Source organism: Lontra canadensis, unplaced genomic scaffold (genome assembly GCF_010015895.1).
Source record: "Lontra canadensis isolate GAN:19392208 unplaced genomic scaffold, GSC_riverotter_1.0 scaffold124, whole genome shotgun sequence".
NCBI lineage: Eukaryota > Metazoa > Chordata > Mammalia > Carnivora > Mustelidae > Lontra > Lontra canadensis.
In genome coordinates this window covers 3,085,644-3,110,740 of record NW_022631118.1, presented here as the reverse complement: position 1 = coordinate 3,110,740, position 25,097 = coordinate 3,085,644, and the positions used below count along the sequence as shown (strand labels likewise).

The 25,097-nt window shown below is 43.5% G+C and overlaps 2 protein-coding genes across 5 annotated transcripts in view; one reads left to right on the top strand and one right to left on the bottom strand.

Annotated features, from left to right (window-relative positions):
* SYN2 (synapsin II) overlaps positions 1-25,097 on the bottom strand; it is a 211,673-nt gene that overhangs the window by 19,246 nt on the left and 167,330 nt on the right. For both annotated transcript variants that reach the window (XM_032841678.1, XM_032841676.1), the window contains exons 5-10: positions 21,624-21,713; positions 10,324-10,386; positions 9,799-9,941; positions 5,452-5,526; positions 4,889-4,991; positions 2,730-2,879 (exon numbers count right to left, since the gene is read on the bottom strand). In XM_032841678.1, the coding sequence (XP_032697569.1) occupies positions 2,730-2,879; positions 4,889-4,991; positions 5,452-5,526; positions 9,799-9,941; positions 10,324-10,386; positions 21,624-21,713 (624 nt within the window). The remainder of the gene's footprint in view (positions 1-2,729; positions 2,880-4,888; positions 4,992-5,451; positions 5,527-9,798; positions 9,942-10,323; positions 10,387-21,623; positions 21,714-25,097) is intronic.
* Positions 13,826-24,396, top strand: TIMP4 (TIMP metallopeptidase inhibitor 4). Of its 3 annotated transcripts, XM_032841679.1 has the most exons (5): positions 13,826-14,015; positions 15,227-15,324; positions 15,715-15,829; positions 18,465-18,589; positions 19,219-20,541. In XM_032841679.1, exons 1-5 carry the CDS (start codon positions 13,877-13,879, stop codon positions 19,414-19,416), a joined length of 675 nt encoding a protein of 224 aa, XP_032697570.1. In that variant the 5' UTR covers positions 13,826-13,876; the 3' UTR covers positions 19,417-20,541. The 3 variants fall into 3 exon arrangements, with proteins under 3 accessions (XP_032697570.1, XP_032697572.1, XP_032697571.1); XM_032841681.1 differs by lacking the exons at positions 18,465-18,589; positions 19,219-20,541 and adding an exon at positions 23,750-24,396; XM_032841680.1 differs by lacking the exon at positions 13,826-14,015 and having other exon boundaries at positions 15,255-15,302.

Genomic DNA, 25,097 nt, shown 5'->3' with positions numbered 1-25,097 from the left:
GCCTGAGTAGCATCGGGCTGTCTTACTCTGTCATAAATTCATTAAGGGGCAACCAGATGTTCTCTGTATTTCTCAGGGTTAAAGGGAAGAAAAGGGCTATCACTCTTCCTCTAGGGCAGGGACAAGCAACAATCTGCTAATCCCTAAGCTTTACAAAATCATGAAATCTAACCACAGGTCTGATATTTTTTTAACCAGGAAAATCTTTTTTTAGCACCTCTTGTTAAGTACAACATTTAAATAATGGGCTTATATCTCTAATAAGCTATTAATTTTTGTTCTCTTAATTACCCTACTATAATTCTCTTGTGACTAACATTCCTGATGTATAGAAACAGATTCTTGTACTTGCCCGGAGGTTTGACACATGTGAGCCAGCTACAGAAGGTACAAAACACCCATACGAGCTAATGTATGATAGCATCCCATAGCAGGGGGCTACTCTCAACTTGCATGCCCAAAGTAAGTCTACTAGCCCAGGAGCTCCCATTTATCTAGCGTGAGTAGGGATGGAAGTATTCTACTCAAAAAAATTTTCAGAGCTCAAAAGGTATTTAGATCTATTTTATACCACAGGTGAAGAAACTGAGATCCAGAGAAAGAATTGACTTACCAATTGTCACAGTCTTATTTTAGTCATTTCTTAAAAAAAAAAAGAAAAGAAAAAAATATTTATTTATTGATTTCGGGGTGGGGGAGGGAAGAAAGACAGATGGAGGAAGAGAATCCTAAAGCAGATTCCCCAAGACCCCAGGATCATGACCTGAGCCGAAATCAAGAGTCAGGGGGTGCCTGGGTGGCTCGGTGGGTTAAAGCCTCTGCCTTCTGCTCAGGTCATGATCCCAGGGTTCTGGGATTCAGCCCCACATTGGGTTCTCTGCTTGGCGGGGAGCCTGCTTCCCCCCCACCATACCCCTGCCTGCCTCTCTGTCTACTTGTGATCTCTGTCAAATAAAATCTTAAATAAAATCTCAAATAAAATCTTAAAAAAAAAAAAAAAAGAAATCAAGAGTCAGACACTAAACTAACTGATCCATCCAGGCACCCCTATTTTAGTCATTTCTACAGAAATAGTTCTTATACATTATATTACTAATTTTCTTAAACAACATGTGGAATACTGACTTAAATAAAGCTGTTTCTTGGGGTGCCTGAGTGGCTCAGTGGGTTAAAGCCTCTGCCTTTGGCTCATGTCATGATCTCAGGGTCCTGGGATTGAGCCCCATGTCAGGCTCTCTGCTCAGCGGGGAGCCTGCTTACCCCCTCTCTCTCTGCCTACTTGTGATCTCTCTCTCTCTCTCTGTGTCAAATAAATAAAAAAAATATATATTTTTTAAAGCTGTTCTTTATGGTTCAGGTCCATTATTATGAATATCAACTATGCTCCTATGCTATGATTCTGTGACATTCAAATGATAAGAACTAATTTGCTTCTATACCATAATCCAGGCTGGTTTGTACTCTTTTTCCCTCCCCACTCCTTTCCTTCTATCTTACTAAAGGATTTCCAGACTCTAATTACTTGGCTTCTGAGGTTGTAGTATAATCACAGCAAGGCACTGATCTTTAGAAAAGGGAGTGAAGATCTTGAAGCCAGAGGTTGTAGGGAACCTAAGTCCTGAGGCTGCTTAGTTACTTAATAACAACAGGCAACCTTTTTGAGCATTTATGATACACTATATTATATATATACTATATTTTGGGCTCTTCATTTAATTCTCACAGTAACCCTAGGAGAGGGGTGCCATTGTCATCTCTGCTGAGCCACATATAAGTACTTTATCCAAGGTCACAAAGCCAATAAAATGGAGCGTCCAGGATTCAAACTTCGGTAGTTTTCTTTTGAAAGTCCACACTCTGAAATCACCATTCTATTCTATCTCCTTAACTGTTTGAAGTGCGATTTTGAAAGAAAGATTTCTGAGAGATTTTTATGTTCAAGTAATTAATTAAACTTGAGAACTAGAAAAGGTAGTAATTTTCCCCCAAAGTCACACAGCTGTTTAGGGGAGAACAGCTAGACTAGGACTCAGTTCTTGGATTCTTTGTCCCAAGCTCTTACCAGTTCATTATGCAAAAATTCAGTGAGAAGAAAGTTGGGGGACATTTTTGCAAAGTGAGATATCTCCTAGATGGGGACTTAAGACGTTCGATCCCTGCCTTTCTTTGGCCTATTCTAGAGCCATAGGGCCTGAGCCACAAAAACTTCAATGTGGATTTCCTACCAGACTTGGCATCTGGGATACTGCCATTGTGAATGTGACTGGCCATGAGTCACACACCATAGTCAACTGAAGAAAACTTCCTCTCTCTTAGGAACGAAAGCAGATTTCTAATTTGAGTTTTACCTCATCATTCTCTTCCAGAATGAGGGACCTGACCCTTTCTTCTCTCTAAGCCAGCAGATTTCTGATAAACACCCTTCTTTCTCCACAAATGCAGCAGACCCCTCACAGACAGTGAACAGCTGGTAAGAGGTCTGACCCAGCCCTTCCTCAGAGACTTCCCATTTAAAAGTGGGAGTATCCCAAGAGAAATGGGCTCTGGTTCCCCAGAGACTTCAAGTTCAGAGAGAAGAGATCCAGTAAGTACTGGATCTATAGAACTGAATAGTTCCATAGCTGATACTGCAGACTGCTGAGAAGGCTCCTCTATCCTGGAGCCACCACAGTCTATAGCAGTGGGCTTGGGAATGGTTCTTGGGTCTCTTATCTCTTCCCGCTGCTTACCTGTGGCTGCTGGGTGGTTAAGGGTCTCTGAGGGGACAGGACAGGGGTCCTGGACAGCAGCTGGTTCATCTTGCTAATGACTAGTTCAGTGATAAGTTGTCTGTCCTCCACCTGGTGTTCACCAATCAGTGGCATACTGCAGTCCATGACCTGGTAGAAGATGTAGCCCAGGTTAGGAAAGGGGCTGGAAAAATCAAAGGCCTGGTATAGACTTTCAGAATGAATAGAACTTAAGGCATCAGAGACAGATTGGGGATGAAACCGGTGTTCTTGTCTTCAGCTAGAAGCATGTTCCTGTGCAGAATTAGGACCTTAGTCTCCCCCTTCAGCAAACTTTTGCTTTGGCTCTTCCCCCCAGACTTCACCTAGGCCAGGACTCAGTAGAGTGTACAAGATTCGTGGCTGAAGGTGGTAGGGAAAGGGAGACAGCAAGGGCTTAGAGATTTGTAGGCAGGGAAAGCAGGAATACATGGAGGTCATTCCCTTAACTCTCTAGTTAGGAGTAGCCAGTTTTCATCTCTGAGACTTTTCACCCATGCAGTTTTTATCTCCACACAGTCTGCCCTTTAAACAACTAGATTTCTGCTTTTGCTCATGACCTGGGATGCCTTCCCTTTTCACCACCATCCTGATTCCTCCTGTACCTCAAAGTCCAGGTAACTGTTTTCCTCTGTTAGGAACTGGTTAGCTGGCTAACTAGGATCATAGACTCTGTAATCCAACTTTCATTTATGGATGAGAAAACGGAGTCCCACTGAGAGAGGGGGTATGATTATTTAGAATGCTATGTGCCAAGTAGACCATGGAGTAGATTCTGAAGCCCACTTTGGGTTCCTGACACTAATCTTTTGCCAATACCACCAACTCCTGGCAAGGAGCCTTTCCTGCTCCCAGTAAGACTGGGCAGGAATATGAGTGAAGGAATCATATTGCTACCGATTTTCCCTTTAATATGGGGAAAGGGAGTCAGCAAATTTTGTTAGAGGACCAGGCCGAGTAAAGTATCTCCAAGGCTCAGAGAGATGCTAAGAAGAATCCCCTGTGCCTGGTGGTGGGTATTATGGAGGACATGTATTGCATGGAGCACTGGGTGTGGTGCATAGATGATGAATTCTGGAACACTGAAAAGAAATAAAACAAAACAAAGGTGTAGTGATCAACATAGTACGGTACTGTCATAAAAATAGATACATAGATCAGTAGAACAGTATAGAAAACCCTGAAATAGATTCACATTTATATTAAAAACAAAGTGGTGTGTGGGCATATATATAGATTATATAGTATATATATATGTATATTAATATTACTCAGCCATAAAAATGGAATGATATCTTACCATTTGCAAGGTTATGAATGAAGCTACGAAGTATGACAGAAGTGAAATAAGTCAGTCAGAGAAAAATACTATATGATGTCACTCCTGTGTAAATTTAAGAAACGTAGGAACAAAGGGGAAAAAAGGAGAGAAGCAAATCAATAAACAGACCCTTAACTCTAAAGAATAATCTGATGGTCACCAGAGGGCAGGGTGTGGGGATGGTTTAAAAAGGGCATGGGGATTAAGGAGTGCACTTGTAGTGAACCCCAAGTGTTGCATGCAAGTGTTGAATCACTACATTGTATACCTGAAACTACTATTAATGCTGTACATTAACTAACTGGAATTAAAATAAAATCTTAAAAAAAAAAATCTCCTGTAACTAGGAAACTTGAGCTCTATCTAGCCCAGGCTGAGACACTGATTCACTCCATGGCCTTGAACACATGCTTATGGCATTAGGCCTTAGTTTTCTCATCTGCAAAATGAGCAGATTGAACTGAATGATTCCCAAGTCCAATTTTCTGAGACCAAAAATGGTAAATCACTACAGTCTTCCCAGAGGAAGAGCATTAGGCTAGGACCCCAGGAACCCAAATGTGGCAACTCTTACCCAGCATGGGTCAGCCTAGCTGGTTGGAAACAATAGCTCCCTGCTGGTGGAGGTATTTCGCTATGCACATCCATTGGTCGTGTTGTCTGGGAACCATCCCCTGGCCTGAGAGACTCTGATCTAAACCTAGTTTGGGTCACCCACATAGTTCTCAAGCTAAGAGCCTGGCTTCTAGCCTCGGGTGTTGTCTCTTACTGAGATACTCCTTGGGCCAGCCAGACTTACCTCAAAAATGTAGTCTTTCCCATCTTTGCCATGTACAGCTTTGACAGCACAGATGTCCAGGCCACCAAACATCTCAGAGCAGGTGTCTACCCACAGCTTGTACCTGGAAGGGATGGGAAGGTGTTCTGAAGCTGGGGTGTTAGCTCATATCAAGCCTACCTGCTACTCATGATCTTCTTGGTGCCTCCACCTCTACTATCCCACCCCTTCCCACCTCCCCTTCCTCTCCCCATCAAGCATATTGCCTTCTCTACAGTGCTCTCTCACTTGAACTCCAGATTCAACCTAAGTGTCCAGGCTCAAAGCAGGTCTCACATACTCTAGGTGGCCTTCGTTGGCTTTTCCAGTGCAGAGTAACTGCTCCTTTCTTGGAGCTTCTACATCATGTCCAGTCTTTATCTACATAATTTAGCATATAACCTAGTCCTGCCTGATCTTGTTACCTGGTTGCTTGGCTCTTTGTGTTCTGTCCTGATTAAAGGCTTCCTTTGGGCAGGGCTCATTTTTTATACCTCTTCAGCTATGGAAGCTGGGCTGGGGAGTGGACTCCTTCTCCCACTCACCTGTCTGACATGGCGATCTGCTCCAGCATTGCAGAGCCAGTGTTTGTCTTCCAGTTCCCTGAGATCGATGTCCTCCTGCAACAAGGTCCCACAAGGATAGGATAGGCAGTGAGCCACACGAGCAAGAGGGGGGCGTGAAACTTCCCAGAATTTTAACTAACTGCTGCTTTCCCCACCTGCTTCTTTTTTTTTTTTTTAATTGTTTGTTTGTTTATTTATTTATTTTTAAGATTTTACTTATTTATTTGACAGAGAGAGAGAGATCACAAGTAGACAGAGAGGCAGACAGAGAGAGAGGGGGAAGCAGGCTCCCTGCCAAGCAGAGAGCCCGATGCGGGGCTCGATCCCTGGACCCTGAGACCATGACCTGAGCCAAAGGCAGAGGCTTAACCCTCTGAGCCACCCAGGCGCCCCTCCCCACCTGCTTCTTGCAGAAGTAGCCCAGGCACCTGTCTGCTGAACTGAGAACTTGGCTGCCCTGCCAACCCCTACCCTCAATGTCCTTCTTCTCTTTGTAGTCCAGCCCAGACTGCTGTGGCTCCATGGAGCCTTCCCTAATCTTTTCAACCAGATGAACACTTGCTCTCCTGAACCTCACTTACAGTCCTATATCTATTTTTTATATTAGTTATTTGAGCTAAGTCTTAGGTCCACAAGTTATAAACTACTAGCAGCCTACCCACTTAGTATCTGGGCTGACTGGGTATATACAAACTGAATTCTGTTGATCCTGGGGACACTCTTAGGATTCTTGTGAATATCTCCCCATGGCTTCCTTACTAGCTCATTTATTGTTCATTCAACAGTTAATTTCTAAGAGCCTACAGTATTAACAATGTGACTCTGGACAAGTCAGTTAACTTCTTCAGGCTTAAGTTGCCTTGTCCATTAAATGCTGTTGATGGAATCAAGTCACCAACCTCCTCTCTGCTATGCCCTCTGCACCCTCTCCAACTGTGAGCAGGTGTTAGAGTCAACTAGTCTTAGACTAAATAGGAGGTGGCTGACCTTGCTTCTAGTTCTGGATTTGCTCTTGACTGGGTGGGTGACTATGGGTGAATCACTTTACCTCTCTGAGCCTCTTATCCCTGTGTAAACACAGGGTTGTTATGAAGATCAATTGATACAGATTATAAATTGTAAAACACCAAATTATTAAATTTGGTTAATTTATTAAATAAATTAATTGGTTAAATTATTGATTAAATTATTAAATAAATTGTAAAACACCAAAAACAGGACTTCTTAATTATGAGTCTTCACTCAGACACAGTCAAGAGGAGGAGGATAGCCTAGGGGACAGAAAAGCACTGTTCACACTACTGACAGAGCTGTTCACGTGCTGACATCCTTGTCACTTGCTACCATTTGGAGACTGGATGCATGTAGTAGTCTCTACTCAGCAGTTCCCAGGAGTACCTACCCCAGAGGTCTGATCTCAGACACTGATAAACCTAGATATATAGCTAGTTTTCAGAGACCTGAGGTGGCCCAGTGAGTCAACTGATGTGGTAATAACAACCCCTCACTCTTGTACAATACTGACTGCTTGCCAGTGTTCTTCCCCCACAAACCCCTCACCAGAGCCTCAGTGCAAACCACTGTTCTGAGCAGGCTGACATCCTCACCCCAACTTTATAGACAAGGAGATTAAGACTCAGAAAGGTTAAATGACTTGCCCAAAGTTGTATATCCAGTCAAATTAGATATTTGATTAAAAAAAAGTCCAAGACTCTTTGTTCCCTAATTGTGCTGTGCTTCCCCTATACCACATTGCCTAGTTCAGAAAAAACAAACAAACAAACAACTAACAGATGAGTGACTTGCAAAATCTGAGTAGAGACGCAAAGATAGATCATAATAAAAATAACACTGTCCTTCTAACACTGATGGTTTATGAATGTGTCCCTGTGACCAGGTTGGGCTCTTCAAGAGCGGGGACAGAGTCATTCACTTCTAGGTCCCCAGCACAGGGCATTGGTATATAATAGGGTTTTGGAAACTTTGAGTGAATAATAATAATGTCCTTCACACTTCACACCTTTCTCTAACAATGAGATGCAGGGCACAGATCCATATAGGCCACTGGAGCAGGGGGAGAATCAGGGGGCACCTAGAAGCCACTCACTAATAGCTCAACTACCTTTCAGGACTTGGAGGTCATCTGACCTCCACAGAGGGATGCACATTATTACCTAATGAGAGTAGAGCAGGAACAATACCCTCTGTCTACCAAATATGGCTGGTCTGAAACTCGAGAGTGAGAGCTAAGGGAGTAGGGAAGACTCTCAAACCATATCTTGGCTATCACCAGGTCAATTCCTTCTGAAAGCAAGGGGATAGCTCAAAGTTTGGGGAAGAGGAGCCAAGGGGACCTGAATAACTGTCCCTTGCAAATTAAAGAAAGTAAATGTTTTCTAAAGTTTCTTTGGTGGCCCACCCTTCATCAGTATTAGAGGATTCTCTTTTCTTATGCTTCTTCAAAATTACTTTTAGAAATCCTAACCTTTAAAAATGAGATGTCTCCTTTTAAGGATCAAGACACTCTTGCTCTACTGTCATAAACATTTTGTGTTTATTTAGGGGATTTTGTCTTTTATTTTGTTATTATTATCATTATTATTTTAACTTAGGGGATTTTAAAAGTAAAGGATGGGAAATCTGCTTTCCTAGGTGCTTACACATACTGATTTTTCTGCTTATTTTAGCTGCTTTTTATAATGGTCTTTTAAATTATCTTGTCTTACATTGTGTACAATTTTAAAACAATCCTAAATTCCTTTTTGAAGCAGCAAGACTTTAAATCAAAAACTATAAACTTTTTTAAAAAAGTAGTAATCTAGTAAAAAAGATTCTATGCTTCGGTTCTAATCAAGGGCTCTTCCCTGAATACTTAATGGGTGCTTACTCTGTGCCTGCTGCTGCACAAGCTGTTAGGGGTGATTTCACTGTTCCTGCCCAGGGAGCTCAGAGGAGGGTGACAGAAATTCCCATTTGTGCAGAGACTAAACCAGAGGTTTGTGCAGAGGGGCAGAGCTCCTAACTAATTCCAGAGGTGGGGGAGTACAAACACTGAAGGGGGAGACAGAAGAACAATGGAAATGAATGGGCAAGGGAAAGGGAATCTGCTCAGTCTTGAAGTCTACTCAAATGCCGAGTGGCCAAGACCAAATTCATATATTAGAATGTTCTTGTTTATATAGGAAATACTACCCTGCAGATTTTAAAAAGTGAGAGGCTCATATTTTCAAAATTGGAATTGTAAGCTATTTGCATGTATATTATAGAAGATTTATAGAGATTTCTGGTCATCCAGAAATCTTTTCGTTCTTTCAAGTCAGATGGAGGAAACTTTTAACTTTGTATTCTGGCAGATGGACACAGTCATGTGGAGAAGTCACCTATTCTTTTCTTTTCTTTTAAAGATTTATTTATTTATTTGACAGAGAGAAAGTTCACAAGTAGGCAGAGAGGCAGGCAGAGAGAGAGGGGTAAGCAGGCTCCCCGCTGAGCAGAGAGCCCAATGCAGGGCTCAATCCCAGGACCCTAAGACCATAACCCTAGCCGAAGGTAGAGGCTTAACCCACTGAGCCACCCAGGCTCCCCGAAGTTACCTATTCTTATAACCACTAGGTTTTTAATGCTCTGGCATGTTTTTAGGGTGATACGTTTTCATTAGGAGTTTCTTAATCTTTTCAGAATTCTGATAACTGGCGAATTCTATGGATTCCTTTCAATGTACAAAAATACGTAAGAGTCGTAAAGGTATAAAATAAAGTACCTAAGATAACAAAGAAACCCAATTTTAAAAATAATTATCAAAATAGTTATCAAAATCTTAAACAAATCTGTGATGAGTAAAAACATACATCTTTTTGTAAATAACAAAACTATTTGCAGTGACAGGTCTAACAACTACCATGTAGTTGAGTAGCAACAACTACCATGATTCTTGAGTAGTGATAAAAATAATTGGTATTTAGAGATATCAGTCATAACTGCAATATGAATTAAAAAATGTCTGTGATTACCTTTAGCCTAAGTCACATGTGCTGTTGCTACTACTGTAGTCTGTTGCCGTGGTTTATAACCGAGGAGATGTCAAATTTCACTTAGAGCCTAGTGAAAATAAATATTAATTTGATTTCTCATCTTAGTTCATTGGTCCTCATCTGACTTGAAAGGAACTCAGGCTGGGAGCCCCTGACTTGAAAGGTACCCTCTCTGGTCTCTGCCTTTTGGGCCAGATGAGGTTAAATGAGAATTGGCTGCTACCTGGAGGCTCAGATTTTCCACTGGGCTGAGGAGAAAGTGAAGAGTATCTGCTGGCACTCCAGCCCCACTCACATATAAGCCTTGTAGTTGGTGCCTATCTTCTGGACCCGGATGTCATACTTGGCGTCAATAAAAGGCTCTGCTGTGGCATATGTCTGGGTGAGGGCCACCACACTAGCAATGTCCTGGAAGTCGTAATGGTTTTCCACTTTGACCTAACATTGGAGCAAGGCAGAGAAGGAGAAAAGGAGACATACAAATACATATACTGAGAGTCACAAGAGCTCTGAGCCTCTAAACCCATCAAGATGTTATTCATCCTGATGTAAACCTGGATGCCACATCTCCCTAGGATACCCTTTCTTTCTAGCTTCCCCTCAAGGAGGGGAAAGGGCCCAAGGGCCCAAGCAACTGGCCTGTACTCAGCTTGTTGGAAGAGGTCTGTTTGGGTAACACTCATAATTCAGAGGGGTCGCATCATCTCCTTGGAAAGAATTCATGGAGAAATGAGGCAAAATAGTCCATATACAGGCTCTCTAAAAAGTGCCCTTCTTGGCCTCAACCCCAAAGCAAAACAAACCTTTACCATGGCCTTACCTTGCCCATGCCTGAGTGAGCATGGCCAATCTTCACCACCACAGGGAATGTGGGCAGTGTCAGCTGAAAGCAGAGGAGAAAGGAATGAACTGGTCAGAGTGTGCCTCACTCTCTATGGCATCGTACAAATATTTTCTTGGTAATACCCTTGGAAGGGTCCTTTAAAGAACTAGCCCAACCTACTTGCTTTACAGATTAAAAAACAGTATGGAGTTTCCTCAAAAAGTTGAAAATAGAGCTACCCTATGACCTAGCAACTGCACTACTGGGTATTTACTCCAAAGGTACAAATGTAGGGTCAGAAGGGGCATGTGCACCCAAATGTTTACAGCAACAATGTCCACAATACTCAAACTATGGAAAGAACTTAGATGTCTATCAACAGATGAATGGATAAAGAAGATGTGGTATACACATACACACACACACACACACACACACACACATACTGGAATACTATGCAGCTATCAGGAGAAACAAAATCTTACCATTTGCAACGACGTGGATGGAACTAGAGGATATTATGCTGAGTGAAATATGTCAACCAGAGAAAGGCAATTATATGATCTCTCTGATGTGAGGAATTTGAGAGGCAGGACTGGGGACCGTGGGGGGGTAGGGAGGGAAAAGATGAAACAAGATGGGATCAGGAGGGAGACAAATCATAAGAGACTCTTAATCTCAGAAAACAAACTGAGGGTTGTTGGGGGATAGGGTGGCTGGGTTATGGACATTGGGGAGGGTATGTGCTATGGTGAGTGTTGTGAAATGTGTAAACCTGATGATTCACAGGCCTGTACCCCTGAGGGAAATAATACATTATACGTTAATATAAATAAATAAATAAATAAATAAATAAATAAATAAATATTCTGTGGGAAGATGCAGAAAACAAACAAACAAACAAAAAGCCCCTGAGCCCAGAGAGTGAGAGTGACTTGCCTGAGGTCACAGCATACAATTAGCAGAACTGTAAGAACCCTGCTTGCTGCTCAGTACTTTCTATACCTTTAACATTCATTGCTTCAATATTCTCTGCATTATACAAATCCTGGGCAGGACCAGTCCTTAGCCAAAGAAAAGGCAAGGCAAGGCAAGGCAAGAAGAGGAGAGGAGAGGAGAGGAGAGGGGAGGGGAGGGGAAAGGAAGGGAGAGGAGAGGAGGGGAGGGGAGGGGAGAGGAGAGGAGAGGAGAGGAGAAAGGGAAAGGGAAGGGTAAGGGAAAAGGAAAGGAAAGGGAAAGGAAAAGGAAAGAAAGAAAAAGCATCTTTGAAAGGGTGAATTTTCTTGTATGAAAATTGTATCTTAGTAAACCTGAATTTAAAAAGAAATGTATCTTCGGAATTTTAATGTCCCCTTTGTCATGTACCTTTTAGTACCCTCTCCTTCCCCTTCAAACATCCAGCTTCCTACACTGAACCTGGATTTTCTCCCTCACTTTCACAATGTTGTCACTGCTCACCAACACCTCAAACTCAACACCAAACACAGCTTAGGATGCTAAGGCCTCTTTCGGCCCAGTTTGGGGTTTGGAAGAGAGCTGACAAGAATTCAACATGCAAAGACACTATTAAGAGTGTAAACTCTAGGGATTGGGAGGGAGACAAACCATAAGTGACTCTTAATCTCACAAACAAACTGAGGGTTGCTGGGGGGAAGGGGGTTGGGAGATGGGGGGTGGGGTTATGGACATTGGGGAGGGTATGTGCTATGGTTAGTGCTGTGAAGTGTGTAAACCTGGCGATTCACAGACCTGTACCCCTGGGGATAAAAATATATTATATGTTTATAAAAAATTAAAAAATTTTTTTAAAAATTACAGAGAAAAAAAAAAGAGTGTAAACTCTATCCTGAGGTAGCCATATTTTAACGGAGGGACAATAGAAACTTAAAAGAACTACCTTCCAAAGGCAGGGTTTCAAGTGGTTACAAAGTGGCGATGGAGGAAGTACTATGGTGGAGTGGACGAAGCACTACACTGTTATGTCAGGAGACTTGCATTCTAGTCTTCTCTGCCATTAGCTTTTTGTAAGTCACTTTACCTCACTGAGCCTTTGTGTTCACATTTGCCAAATGAAGAGACTGGACTGGATGCTTTTTGGGGTCTGTCCAATAATAAATACATCAGGCTCTATCTTGGTTTGGGTATTATATGAAGAATCAACTTGGTCACCAAATCTCATCTTTCTAAATCAGACTCCGCTCTCTTTCAATTTCCTTCTTTTCAAACATCACTACCACATCAAAATGAGATGTCTTTTGAAAAAATTGAAGTTAACTCTGATAAAAAGTCAGATTCCCATGGGAATCTGAGGTGTGACCAGATGCTGGGAATACCTGACCTGAGGATTTCAATATTCCTGGCTGAGGCCAGTTGAAGCTGGGACAAAGAGCACCAAAGGGCCTTCGAAACAAGTAGTTCAAGCCTATTTAACGGACAAGAAAGTGAGGCCCAGAGAGGCAAAAATTGCAATGCTACCTGTGACAGAATCAGGACCTAGCCTTCTACCTTCTAGTCCAGCACTGTGTGGAAATATCCTACAATAATCTCATGGGTTTCTTTGTTTTTGGAGACTTGGAGCACTATGCTCTGTCAAACAGAGCAGACAAGGCTCTGGTTGCAGTGACCCCATGTGCCTTGCTTCTTTACTTTCTGAGCTGTCCTACCTTCTATGACAAGGTATAGTCAGTCCAGTGAATAATGATAAGAGATAGGAACCAGTGTGGCCTAGGATCTGGAGAGGGCTTTGAAGGTTTGCCCTAAGTGATGGGATATCCTGTGCTTTGAGCCCCCACCAAGAGCACTGTCCTCAGCCATCTGCAGAGTCTGAGGCTCTGGATATGGGAAAGAGTTTCTAAACCACAGGCTGCTTTCTCTGACATCTCTCCCCACCCCCCAGCTGTCAGCGCCAAGACACACACACACACCCCAACTTTCTCTGTCCTATTCCATTACTGTTTGCTGTTGCTTTGGAGCCTCATAAATAGGGCATTGAAAACACTTCCTGCAGCTGAAAGAAGCCCTGAGTAGCTTGTCTCATTCCCAGTGTGGAGCTCAGCAAGGGGTCCGTCCTCTCTGTCACTGTCTCTTTTGCCTGTTGTAATTCTGTCTGCCTCTCTCTGACTCTGCTGTCTCACTTTCTGTTTGTGCCTCTCCTCACTCTTGTTCTTTCAGTGTGAATCACAGCCTATCGATCTTTCTGCCCTCATGCCTTTATCTTTGTTGCACTTGTCCTTCTGCCTTGACACCATCCTCTTTCCCAGTGCTTTCCCTCTGCTTCTATAAGGCTTGATTGCTTAGGCAGGGAAACAGACTAGGGGCCTCTCTCCTGGCTTCCCTCTTCCTTTTACTGAGCCTGCCAGTCAGGAGGGCTGCGGGTCCTGCAGCCGTGGGTGGCCTACAGCCAAAGGAGGGAGGAGCCCATCTGGGCGGGATTGGCCCTAGGTCCACCTCAAAAAGCCTGGGTTGAGGGGTACGACACGTTCTGGATGAGCCCCGGAGGGCCGGTTTGGTCAGACAGTCCCCACAGGCACAGTCAGGGCTTTGCAGTGTCATGCCCTGGAGCCCCCGGACCGCGCCAAGCTGGGCGCTGTTGCTGCAGCTGCTGGTACTGCTGCGGCCACCGGGTATGGTTGAGGCATGCAGCTGTGCCCCTGCACACCCCCAGCAGCACGTCTGCCACTCGGCGCTTGGTGAGTCCAGAGGCTGGAGAGGACCAGAGCAGGGGGTGGTTGTGTGGGTTTGCTATGGGGCTGAGGTGAGCTGTAGACCTGGAGTCTGGAAGGAAAGGGAGATCAAATGCTGCACCAGTTACCTCCGACTGGGTGTGATGGGTTGGGCAGGGCTGGTGTCATGGCAACCTTGCAAGTGCAAAGCCTGACTGACTTGCAAGGAAATGAAAGGAACCCCCATAGCGACCCCCTCACCTCTGCCTACTGCAATTATGGACTTAAACAACAAGTCATGGGGAGTTATCCAGGGGTTGGATATTCTGAACTACTGGATGGGGGGGGGTGGACAGGAGCCAGAGGACTGGGCTTTCATTATAAACATCCCACTGTGTCCAAGCCTATAACTGATGTTTACTCCATGTACCGCCCCCCCCAAAACACCTGTTGTTCTTGATCTTTCCTCAGCCTGAAATGCACCTTCCCCTTCCCCTTAAATTTCTGGCAGACTCCTATTCATCCTTCAAGGTCTTATTCAGGTATCTTTTCTTCTATGAAGACTTCCTGACTTCTTGGTGCTTCCATGGTATCTCTAACAAAAATTTTTGTACTCCCCGTATACTGTGCTGTTATTCTTTATAAGTGTATTCTCTCTACTAAACCAAGAGTTCTGCAGGATGGGGGACCTTATCTTAATCATGTTTATGGACCTAGTACCTACTGTTGGGCCAAGCACATAGAAAGAATTTTATAACCAGTTTTTGATTAACATCCAAATGGCAAGAGACAAACTACCTCTGTATAGGGTCAGAATATATGTATTAATTCAATAAACATTTACCAATATCAGCTTTGGGTAGGCTCTCTTGAAGCCTCAGGCTATATAGGTAGATGATTGCAAACTGACTGTCCTCAAGGGGTTCCTCCCTCCTTCCTCTACCCTGATGCCCACCTCCAACCCACTGCAGTCTAGCTATGGAGAATTAGACTCTCAAAACAAGCAGGTAAAGTATAGAGATTATAGGATCCAGTACACCTGAGGAGTTTGAAACTTCGAGCAATTGTGGAGGATGAGTTTCCAGGTCCCCACTTTTACACACGTTTCCCCTCACAATCCAGCAAGACCTAAACACAGAATTTCCCTATAAAATTCTCCAGGGGTCCAGGTCATCCAGATCCCAGATGAACTCCTCCCACAGGTGGCTGAAGGTCCCCTCTTTTCTCTTCTTATGCAGCCATTCGGGCCAAAATCTCCAGTGAGAAGGTAGTTCCTGCTAGCACAGACCCTGCTGACACTCAAAAAATGATCCGGTATGAAATCAAACAGATAAAGGTACATGGGGAACAGGACAGGGCATCGAATTCCTTGGGCTGTTGGGAGGAGTGGGGTCTGTGTACTGGGAGGGGGGCTGGTAGGCAGGTAACCTAGTTCATTGATCCTGGGGTATTGACGCTGAAGTGGAAGTGGCTGACATTTGCGAGCAGGGCCCACAGGCCTTAGTGTCCATCCATGGGGCTATTAGAGGTATTCTCACCCAAATAAACTAAGGTTTAGATTTTTCTAAAGATAGAAATGACCCAGTTGGGCCATCTGTGTGTACCAAATCCTGAACTAGACTTTTGCTTAATTTCTTTTAGATTGAGAAATGAGTTTTTCCTGTTAAGATATAAAGTATACTCACTGACCCAACACTGCTTTTTTTTTTTTGTAATTGCCTTTCAGATGTTTAAAGGGTTTGAGAAACTCAAAGATGTTCAGTATATCTATACACCTTTTGATTCCTCCCTCTGTGGTGTGAAACTAGAAGCTAACAGTCAGAAGCAATATCTTTTGACTGGTAAGTTGAAGATCAACAAGCAACCCTAATAGTCTCCGTCCTAAGGAAAGCAGTGAAGAAGGAGCCAGGGCTGTCCTTGGGCAGCAAGCTGAGCTAGGTGGCATTTTCTTGGGCAGAAAACAGAGCTGTGTTCCTAAGAGCCAGCCTCTGAGTTGGGAGGAGCTGTGGTAACCTTCCTTTCAATGCTAGAGTCTTCATTACAGTGATCTTGGCCACTGCTTCACTACTTTAAGGACAGGCTGCACTTCCAGGCTCAGGCAGCTGGTCCCATTTTTAAACAGTTTTAATTGATGTAAGTTTGATATCTTGAACCAAAAATCCTCTCCACTGAAACTGCCCCTTGTGGGTTCAGTTCTGCCCTCTGCCCATGATGATCCTTCAGAGGCCCAAGGACCATAAACATAGGCACTCTAGCTCTAGGTCTGCTGCCCTTGGTTCCCAGACCCCTTCCTAGCCTGGCCACCTTATCAAATGGGATAGAGCCTGTCTCTCCCCTAGCACAGGCCCCTAAACTGGACACTGCACCACAGGTGATGTCTTGATTCACAGAGTAAATGAGGATTGTGCATGTTAACCTTGCCTCCAACACACATATTATAGTCACAGTGGCATTAACTTTAGATAGCTACATTGGGTCATGATATTGGCTCATAATGAGACTCTGCTAAATCACATCACAGGTCATCTACTGGGGGGTATAGTAAAGCACAGGCCCTAACAGGAGACTTCAGTCTAACAAGTCTAACAAGTCTCTATGAACTTGGGCCCAGGCAGGCCTCCATACTCCATTGATTGGGACAGGACAGTTAGGAAACCACACAAGATTATGACTACATAAGTGAATGAATGCAATACTAAATTATTTTGAAGTTCAGGGACAAGAGGTAAGTGTGTGATTGTAAACAATTAGGGAAGCTTCACTCTGTAAGTGGGACCTAAATTGCCCCTAAAGGAAGAAAAATATTTGGAAAGAAGGCAAGGAAAAAAAAAACAAAAACAAAAAAACCCACACAGCAGGTGGGGATAACAGAAGGAATTTCCACTATCTGTCCATCCATTCAGCAGTAACGACCACCTACTCACTGCCAGGCCTTGTGCAGGAGGGTGGAGACTCAGTGACAAGCCACAGTCCTCAAAAAGCTCACAGTCCAAGCTTGGCTCTTGAGAAATCATAGCTATTAGAAGTCACACTGGTAGGGGCTTGCCAGACCTAAGGATGTAGAATTGTGTTGATCTGGGAGCCTATGGTTGGGAGAGACAGAAGCAGGGCATGTCACTGAGCCCTTCATGTCCCAGGATTAGCAGACAAGGCTACCTCATTCCCTCTGTGTACCTAGCCCTCTGCCAGCACTGTGGTGCATAAGGGGAGGAGGAGATATGTTCTTTGCCCTCAAAAACATCAAGTCTAACTGAGGGTGGGGATAAATGAAAAAATACAAGTCTACTGAGCAGTCATCAGTGGTGCCCTGCTCTTTAGGAGAAGGCATAAGCTCTTTTGTCTAATGTTGAAAGCCCCTGTGACCAGAACACTGCTGACCTCACCAGCTTTATCTTCAGCCAAGTGTGGATAACAGCTCCCAACTCTTCATATCCCCCAAAGCTGAACTCAACTACTTGCAGTTGCAGAAGGTGTTCTGCTGGGCTGTGCCGCTCCACCCTCCACAGGGTAGTCCCTATGTCCAGAAGTCCTTTCCCTCATTTGTCTCACAGGGGAACTCCGATCCACCCTTTCAAAGACCAATACAAGCATCAGCTCCTCTGAGACACCTTCCTTGCCCCACACCCCTTCCACAGATGGAGATAATTGTGCCTTGTTCATTCTTATACTGCATCTTATACATAATCACACAACAGTATAATTTTTGCCTACTTACCTATCTGCCCTACTGGTTATTAAGCTCCTTGGGGAAGAGATTCTGTCATATTTATTTCTGGATTTCTGGGTACCAAGTCGTAGTAGTTGCTCAGTGAATAATTGAGTGACTAAGGTTCTAAGAGAGGTGTGGGCTAGGGGGTCAGAGACGGCTCTGAGGACACTGTGGTACTGAAAAGGGCCTTTGGAAGCTAGGAAAGACTTTGATAAGTAAAGAGGGGACACTTTCCTATGGGGAAGAGGAGAGACTCACCAAGATAGGTATCAACGGGGCAGGACACCAGGCTAGGTAGATACTGGAAGGGTTGGAAAAAGTAAGGGACCTATTATTTATGGAAACTTCTGTGGGCCCAAGCTGTGCTGGGAACTTTACAGACATTCTCTCATTTAATCCTGACAACAACTTACTACTTTCATACTTTGAGCTGAGAAGTTATGTGACTTTCTTAAGGTCACATGGCTGTAAATGAGAGAAAAGAAGGCAGTTGTGTCAACAGTCTGACTTTAAAGTCCATGTTTTTCTCTCTACACCACTAAAGGAAAAGACCTTCATCCCACAACTCTCTCATACAAAAATAATCTGTTGATATCTTTGATATAAAAATTATAAAGGTTTTTCTGGTTCTTTCACTGAGCCCTATGTCACCACTGCCACCAAGAAGCCATTGAAGAAATTGTAGTTCTGGTCTCTTTGCGGACCTGGGCTCCTGGAGCTCCGTGAGCAAATTCCTCATGCTAGGTTTTCCTCCATTACCCCTGAAGGTCAGGTCCTCAGTGATGGAAAAGTCTTCATCCATCTGTGCAACTACATCGAACCTTGGGAGAACCTGTCCTTTTTGCAGAGAGAAAGTCTGAATCACCACTACCATCTGAACTGTGGCTGCCAAGTAAGGGAATATCCATTTGCAAGGTCTTTTGGGGCTGAGGGAAGGGTCTTGAGACTTGCAGCCATATTCTTTCCTTTGTGCATGCATTTATTCACTTATTGTACTATATTTGAAATCTGCCATGGATCAGGCACTGTATTAAGTGGGGGATGGAAAAGCAACATGGCCCATAGTTCATGATCTCAAAGTACTTACATTTTTGGCTGGGAAGGTGGCTATCATATAAAGAATGAGATAACATAGCTACCGTTTAGAGAGAGTCTACTTTTTGCCAGGCCCTGTAATGATGTATTTCCTTAAACTATTTAATTTAGTCTTTATAACAAATTTATGAAGAGTTAAGATTTCCATTTTAAGGTGAAGAAATCAATGCTGTAAGAAGTGATCTGCTCAGGGTCAGTGATGGACCAATGACCTCAGGCCTGTCTGACTCCAGAGATATCATTTGAGAGGCAATACTGTATGTTAGGAGATGGGGAAAGGGAACTCAGAAGGAAGTTTAGGGACTAGGAAAGGCTTCAGGAGTCAGGGGCATTTGAGCTGGGTTGTAATGAAATGTAGGAGTCTGAAAGGCAATAATGGAAAAAGGACACCATACTCACGTTGATGTTGTGTGGCTATGACTCTAGATTACCACCTGCTATACAGTGCCCTGTACCATCTCAGCTCCCAACGAGTGCCTCTGGACAGACTGGCTGTTGGAACGGAAGCTCTATGGGTACCAGGCCCAGCATTATGTCTGCATGAAGCATGCTGATGGCACCTGCAGCTGGTACCAGGGCCGCCTGCCCCTCAGGAAGGAGTTTGTTGACATCATACAGCCCTAATAGGGGCCAGTGACCATCACACTCCTTCAAGCATCCTGAAGCCCAAGCCATTTCTCCTTCCCTGTGGAGCTCTGGCTATCACCATCCGCCTCATCACTGCCAGCCAATGGAAAGTACCGAGTGGATGGTCTGGCTAGTTTTAGGATAGGGATGGGGCATGTTACAGCTTGAATCCAAATGCCAGCCTGGCACCTGTCAAGGGCCACAGAAAATAACATCACTTTTCTAGCCAGCCTTCAGCCCATCTCCCCTGTGTCCCAAACCCTTTTAGGCTAGCTAGTAACAGAAATCTGTTACTGAAAGTTTTGATTTTGGCTTAGTTTGTTTTCGAAAGCCAGAACTGTTCCCTTCTCTCCCCAGGAGAAAGCCAGAACTATTCCCTTAACTGATCTGATAGGGGAGAAATGGTGATTATTATACATAGGAGATAATGTAGCACTGTGATGTACAATACCAGAAGGTGGGCTGACAGAATCAGACACAAGTTGATTTGGAGGAATGAAATGAACAACCCACTACGGCTGTATGTCCTTTACTCATGTCCCTATGCATCCTAATCCTTTCATATACTTTTTTCTGTTTGGGGAGACACTTGGGGGAATACAGTCACTCACTGTGAGACCTGCAATGGCTTAACCTCATTCTACATGCTATAATCTCCTCTATACCATTCCTAGCAGAGAATCTGGTCCAGTTAACATACCTCTTTGGACAAGAATAGACTTAGGTATTGTCTCTCCAGGTCAACTATCTTTAATGTCCTCAACTGATGTCCATAAAGCTTCTCCTCGATTTCTTTAAGAAAGTCCTTCTCTACTAGATTACTAAAGTCTTTATTCCTAATTCAGAATTTTTTTTTTAAGCCAAAAAAGCCTTTCTCTTGTAGAGATGAAATTCCCCTTTAGCTTTTGACACCTCAGAGAGATCTTAGGAGGTCCTTTCTCAAGGGTCAATTTCAGGACAGAGGACATGAGAGAAATAACACAAAGACACTTGGGGGAAAAAGAGGGTAGGTGGGGAACATATTTTGCAACTGTTACAACTGTTCTCACTGGTCAGCCCTGCTAGACTTTATGGCATGAAAAAAGCCAGCTTTGCCCCCTGTCTGCCCTAAAGTTCACTCCCCTCCACCACTGTGTATTAGTGGTAGAACTCTAAGCACAGCCCCTTAGGGTTCCTTAGATTCTGCAAGGCTTCCTGGCTTGCCCTGAAAGAGAAAGCTCTTATGTTCATCTCAAGGGTTTATGAAGGATGAGGGCTTAAAGTTCCAGAGCCTCTCCCTGGCAAAGATGAATAAGGTAGTTCTTTTCAAGGCTCAAGTTTACTATTAATCTTTTGTGTGTGGTTTGCTAATAAGCAGGGTCATGACCAATATGCCAAATGAAGGTTCTTGATTCACAGAAATGGTTCCAATGGAGATCCTTATTGGAGTAGGGATCTCTGTCCCACATTACAACACTGGAATGCTATGGCAGAAAGTCTCCATTGGTGGGTTAAGCAGGATCACCAATTGACCATGCAGGCCTGGGGCAGAGAATGTAGGGACAGACAGGAAGAAGAGAGTTGAGCTAGAGGTGGTCATAAAGAAAAAAACATTAGTTGTAGCCTCCTCACCACCAACCATGCCATCTCTCTGTTCCTTCGGACATCCTAGCATGGCCTCAGAGAAGGCATAGTGTTAACCCAGTCTTATCTCAATCTTGAGGAAGCCAGAGGAATGGAAGGGGCTGGTGAATAATTATAGGAACAACATCTTACATCTGAGTTGTGCTTCACACTTTTCCAGAAGGCTATCACCTAATCTCACTTACGTTTTATAAGTACCATATTAGATATCCTGGTCAGGAATAATTATGCCATTGAACTTTCCTATTGAGAAACTCACACACAAGGAATCTAACTAGTCCATTGATATGTGGCAGGGCCAGGGCTAGAACCCAAAACAGTAGGATCTTCTGATTGTTTATACACAGATTTATTAGTTTCTCAACTTGATAAAATGCCCATATTTCTACTCTTAACTATTTGGTCTCCAGACTTTGGAAACAAGGGGTTATCGACTAAAATTCAGCTGCTCTAGCCCCACAGTTCAATCCCAACAGAATGTCTGGGGTTGAAATGCTGAGGCCCTCTTTAGGGCCCCATAATCCCCATGTGGCTCAGAATGTAAGCAGCAGAGGAACTAAAGTCCCCACTCAATCACCTACCATCTCTTTATGGTTGGGGTAGTATGTCTGCTCAATGAGTGGGAACTTTTCTCCTCCCAATGTCTTGTAGATGGCCACCAGCTGGGCAAACTGCAAAAGAGAAGCAAATGATTCAGCTTATCTAGACACTGCTTTAGACAAACATCAATCTATCAAACAAATATTTACTGAGCATTTGCTCTGTTGGGGACTTTGAACAAAACACCGAGGATATAAAAGGTGTACAATTCTTGTTTTTAAAGAACATATGCACTGGGTGTGGTACATAAACAATGAATTTTGAAAACACTGAAAATAAAATAAAATTAAATTAAAAAAATAAATTTTTAATCATTATTTTTAAAATTTAATAAAATTAAATTAAAAAAATAAAGCAGCCAAAAAAAAATAAAAGAACTTATGCATTAGTTGGGGAAGGGAGGGAGAATGCACTAACATTCATTCAGTATCTATACAATTTTACAGTATTTCATTCATTTCCCATATCAAATTGATGAACTAGGTATTTTATCATCTTTATTTTACATATGAGGCTCAGAGATGGTAGAATAGTTGCCTGAAGTCACAGAACTACAAAGAGGTGAAGCTCGGATTGAAATTTAGATCTCTAACTTTAAATGCATGCATCTCTAGAGATGACAATTGATAAAGCTAGGTAGGTAACATGGGGACAAGTCTTGAAAGTTCCAAGTCTAAGAAAGGAATGGTAGCTGTTTTCTGCAGACAGTATGGAGTCATAAGAACTGGAGCAGGGGTCATGAATAAAGCTATTCTTTAGGAAGATATTGATGCTCATGGTATGCAGGATAGACAGACCTAGACTCTCTAGGACTTACTACTCATCTAAGAACAGAATTCTGGATCCTTTACCTAGGAGAATCCAGAACAACTCTACGAAGAGGTGAGATACACATACTTACAGTCTGAGGGCTGAAAAGCCTCAGGCAAACATCTAGCACCCCCTGGAGTTCCCTGCCCCCACATTTTATAAGTGAAGAAACTGAAGCCCAGAGAGATCACTTGCCCAACGTCACATAATAGTTGAAGTGGGATCATAGCCAGGCCCCTTTATTTCCAAACTATAACTCCTCCTGCTGCCTTTCAGACTCTGCAGAGACCATGATCTTCCTGTAGGAAACACATAGGACTTTTCTGCTCAATCCATTCAAACACACACCCACCCACACACCTCCAGTGCACTGGCAGCAGGGGTAATCCAGCATCTTCCCTGTAGTGCTACTTGGGTTAGTTTACACTTGAAACCACTGATATCTGGAACTGCTAGAAGGAAAAGTTGCCAGATCAAACTTGCCTTCTATTTATCAGAAAAAGGAAAGTTAGAACATTTTTCAAAACCCTAGGTCCTATTCTCAATAAGGGATGTTGGTACAAGAGCCAGTGGGGACAGGGGAGTGTGGGGGGAGGAGTAGAAACTTAGAACTGGGTTGTTAGAAAACTGGGTTAGAGTCTTCGGGTTCTTGTTCTGCCTTGAACTCGCTAGGTGTCCTTGAGCAAATGATTTCTCCTCTCCAGGCCTCATTTTCTTCATATATAAAATGAAAGGAGTGAATTTGATCAGTTCTTCAAAATTTTTACCATAAAGGAAGATCATTTTATTATATTTCCTCCCAAACTTCATTATCAAACTGCAGTTTAAGTGATCATATATTGTGATTCTTTTGTTGTCAGGGGCAGAATTTCATTATTTTTGAAATGCTGGAAAATGTTGGAATTTCTGAGTCACTCCCATCTGTGACATGGCTGGTGACTATAGATCTTGAGAGCCTCCTCTAAAACTGAAAAGTACGATTCAGGGACTCTTGAACCCTGAAGATTTTATTATTGAGAGACTTTAGAGAGTCTCTAGACCAGACAACTCATTTTACATATGAGGATACAGAGGCTAGAGAAGCAAAGGAAAGCATAGGTTACCAGATCATGCCTGGAATTGGGACTGCACTAGGACAGCAACCAGGTAGGTCACTTCCTGCCCCATTGCATGTTTCACTGTACCTTGCTGTCCTTGCCATTTTTTAGTTTTTCAGCTTGCTTTGACTGTCAAGACAAACCCCTCAGACCTTTCTTGCCTTCTCTGATTCTCTCCATCACCCCATCTGACCTTTAAGTCCTGCCTGCCCACCTTGGCCAGCTTGGATTCCTGTTCTGCCTCTGGATACCTGCCTGAGCTCCCAAGCCTCTCCAGCATCACCAGCAAGCTGATGCCAGCTCTGCCTAACAACCTCTGTCCTGCTGCAACCCACGCCCTGGCATGGCACCAAGGCATGTGAGGCCTTATCTTTCCAGCATGTGGGAGAGTTACACAGACACCACAGCGATGCCAGGAAGGCCCTCGGCAAAATCCCAGAGTCCTGGGACAGCAAGACTAAAATGGCAGCCAGTTCCCAGGCACTAGTTAGGTCCCTGGGAGCTCACCCTACCCTACTCCACTTTATCTCCAGCAGTCCCTGTCTGCTCAAGGTACTGGGCTTGGCTTCTAACCCCTGCCTCCTTGGAAACTTAGATTAAGTCACAAGCACACAGTTACCAATTAAACAAATGTAATATCTGATAAGGGTTATTTCCTCTATGCATAGACAAAAGAATGGATTTAGGAGCTGGGGGTGGTGTTGGCAATGAATAGGAAGATAATGTTCATTATCACCACTTCTTCATTGAATCAGGAAAGACTTCTTGGAAGAAATGAGATTTCAGAATCAGTCTTGAGTTTAATATGTTATCCGTGGCCCTCCTGGAAATAAATGCTTTAATTCAACTCCTGTGCCTCAGATGGAGTGATAGGATTTTTAGATAAATTTGCAGCAATATGGGATGGTGGCAGTCTTACTTTCTCTGGAATGCTACCTTCATTGATAGGGCCACTTCTGCTTCCAAAATCCCAGGGCACAGACTGCCCTGACCAATATATAATAGCAGATGTGCTCAGAGACACAAGGTAGAACCTTAACCACCCAACTGAGGGCTTTCCTCACACCAAGAACAGTCACAATAAAGAGAATATGAACAAAATTCATCATCTCAGGGGAACCCTCCCTTCATGGTCACCAAATTTGTTCACTTCCATTAACAAGTAGAGAACAACATATAAAATGCCATTAGTGTGGTAGCTGCTTAATGAAAATGAAGGGAGAGCTTGGTGTCTGGCCAGGAAGCCTTGCTGTTCTCATGTGATGCCAAAGGCAATGTGCTGGGATTGTGAATGGGTGAGAATGTGAACCCTCACCAGATCCCAGATGCCAGGAGGGGCGAAGCCCTAGGCATAGGCTCTCTGATCCTCCCACCCTGGCTTCTGGCATAGTTTTGGAACATAAAGGAGGGGACTATTTTCTTTAAGAGATCCTAAATACTAGGGGACTATAACAACCAGGCTGGCAAACTGGTGACAGGTACTACTATTATCCATCCCTAGTTGACAGACAAAGAAACAAGGCACAGAAAAGTTTACTTAGAAGAAAT

Coding starts and splice junctions, on each gene's coding strand:
- TIMP4 (XM_032841679.1), top strand. CDS start 13,877: ATGCCCTGGAGCCCCCGGACCGCGCCAAGCTGGGCGCTGTTGCTGCAG. Junction 15,325..15,714: donor ATGAAATCAAACAGATAAAG/GTACATGGGGAA, acceptor ATTGCCTTTCAG/ATGTTTAAAGGGTTTGAGAA. Junction 15,830..18,464: donor GAAGCAATATCTTTTGACTG/GTAAGTTGAAGA, acceptor TTACCCCTGAAG/GTCAGGTCCTCAGTGATGGA.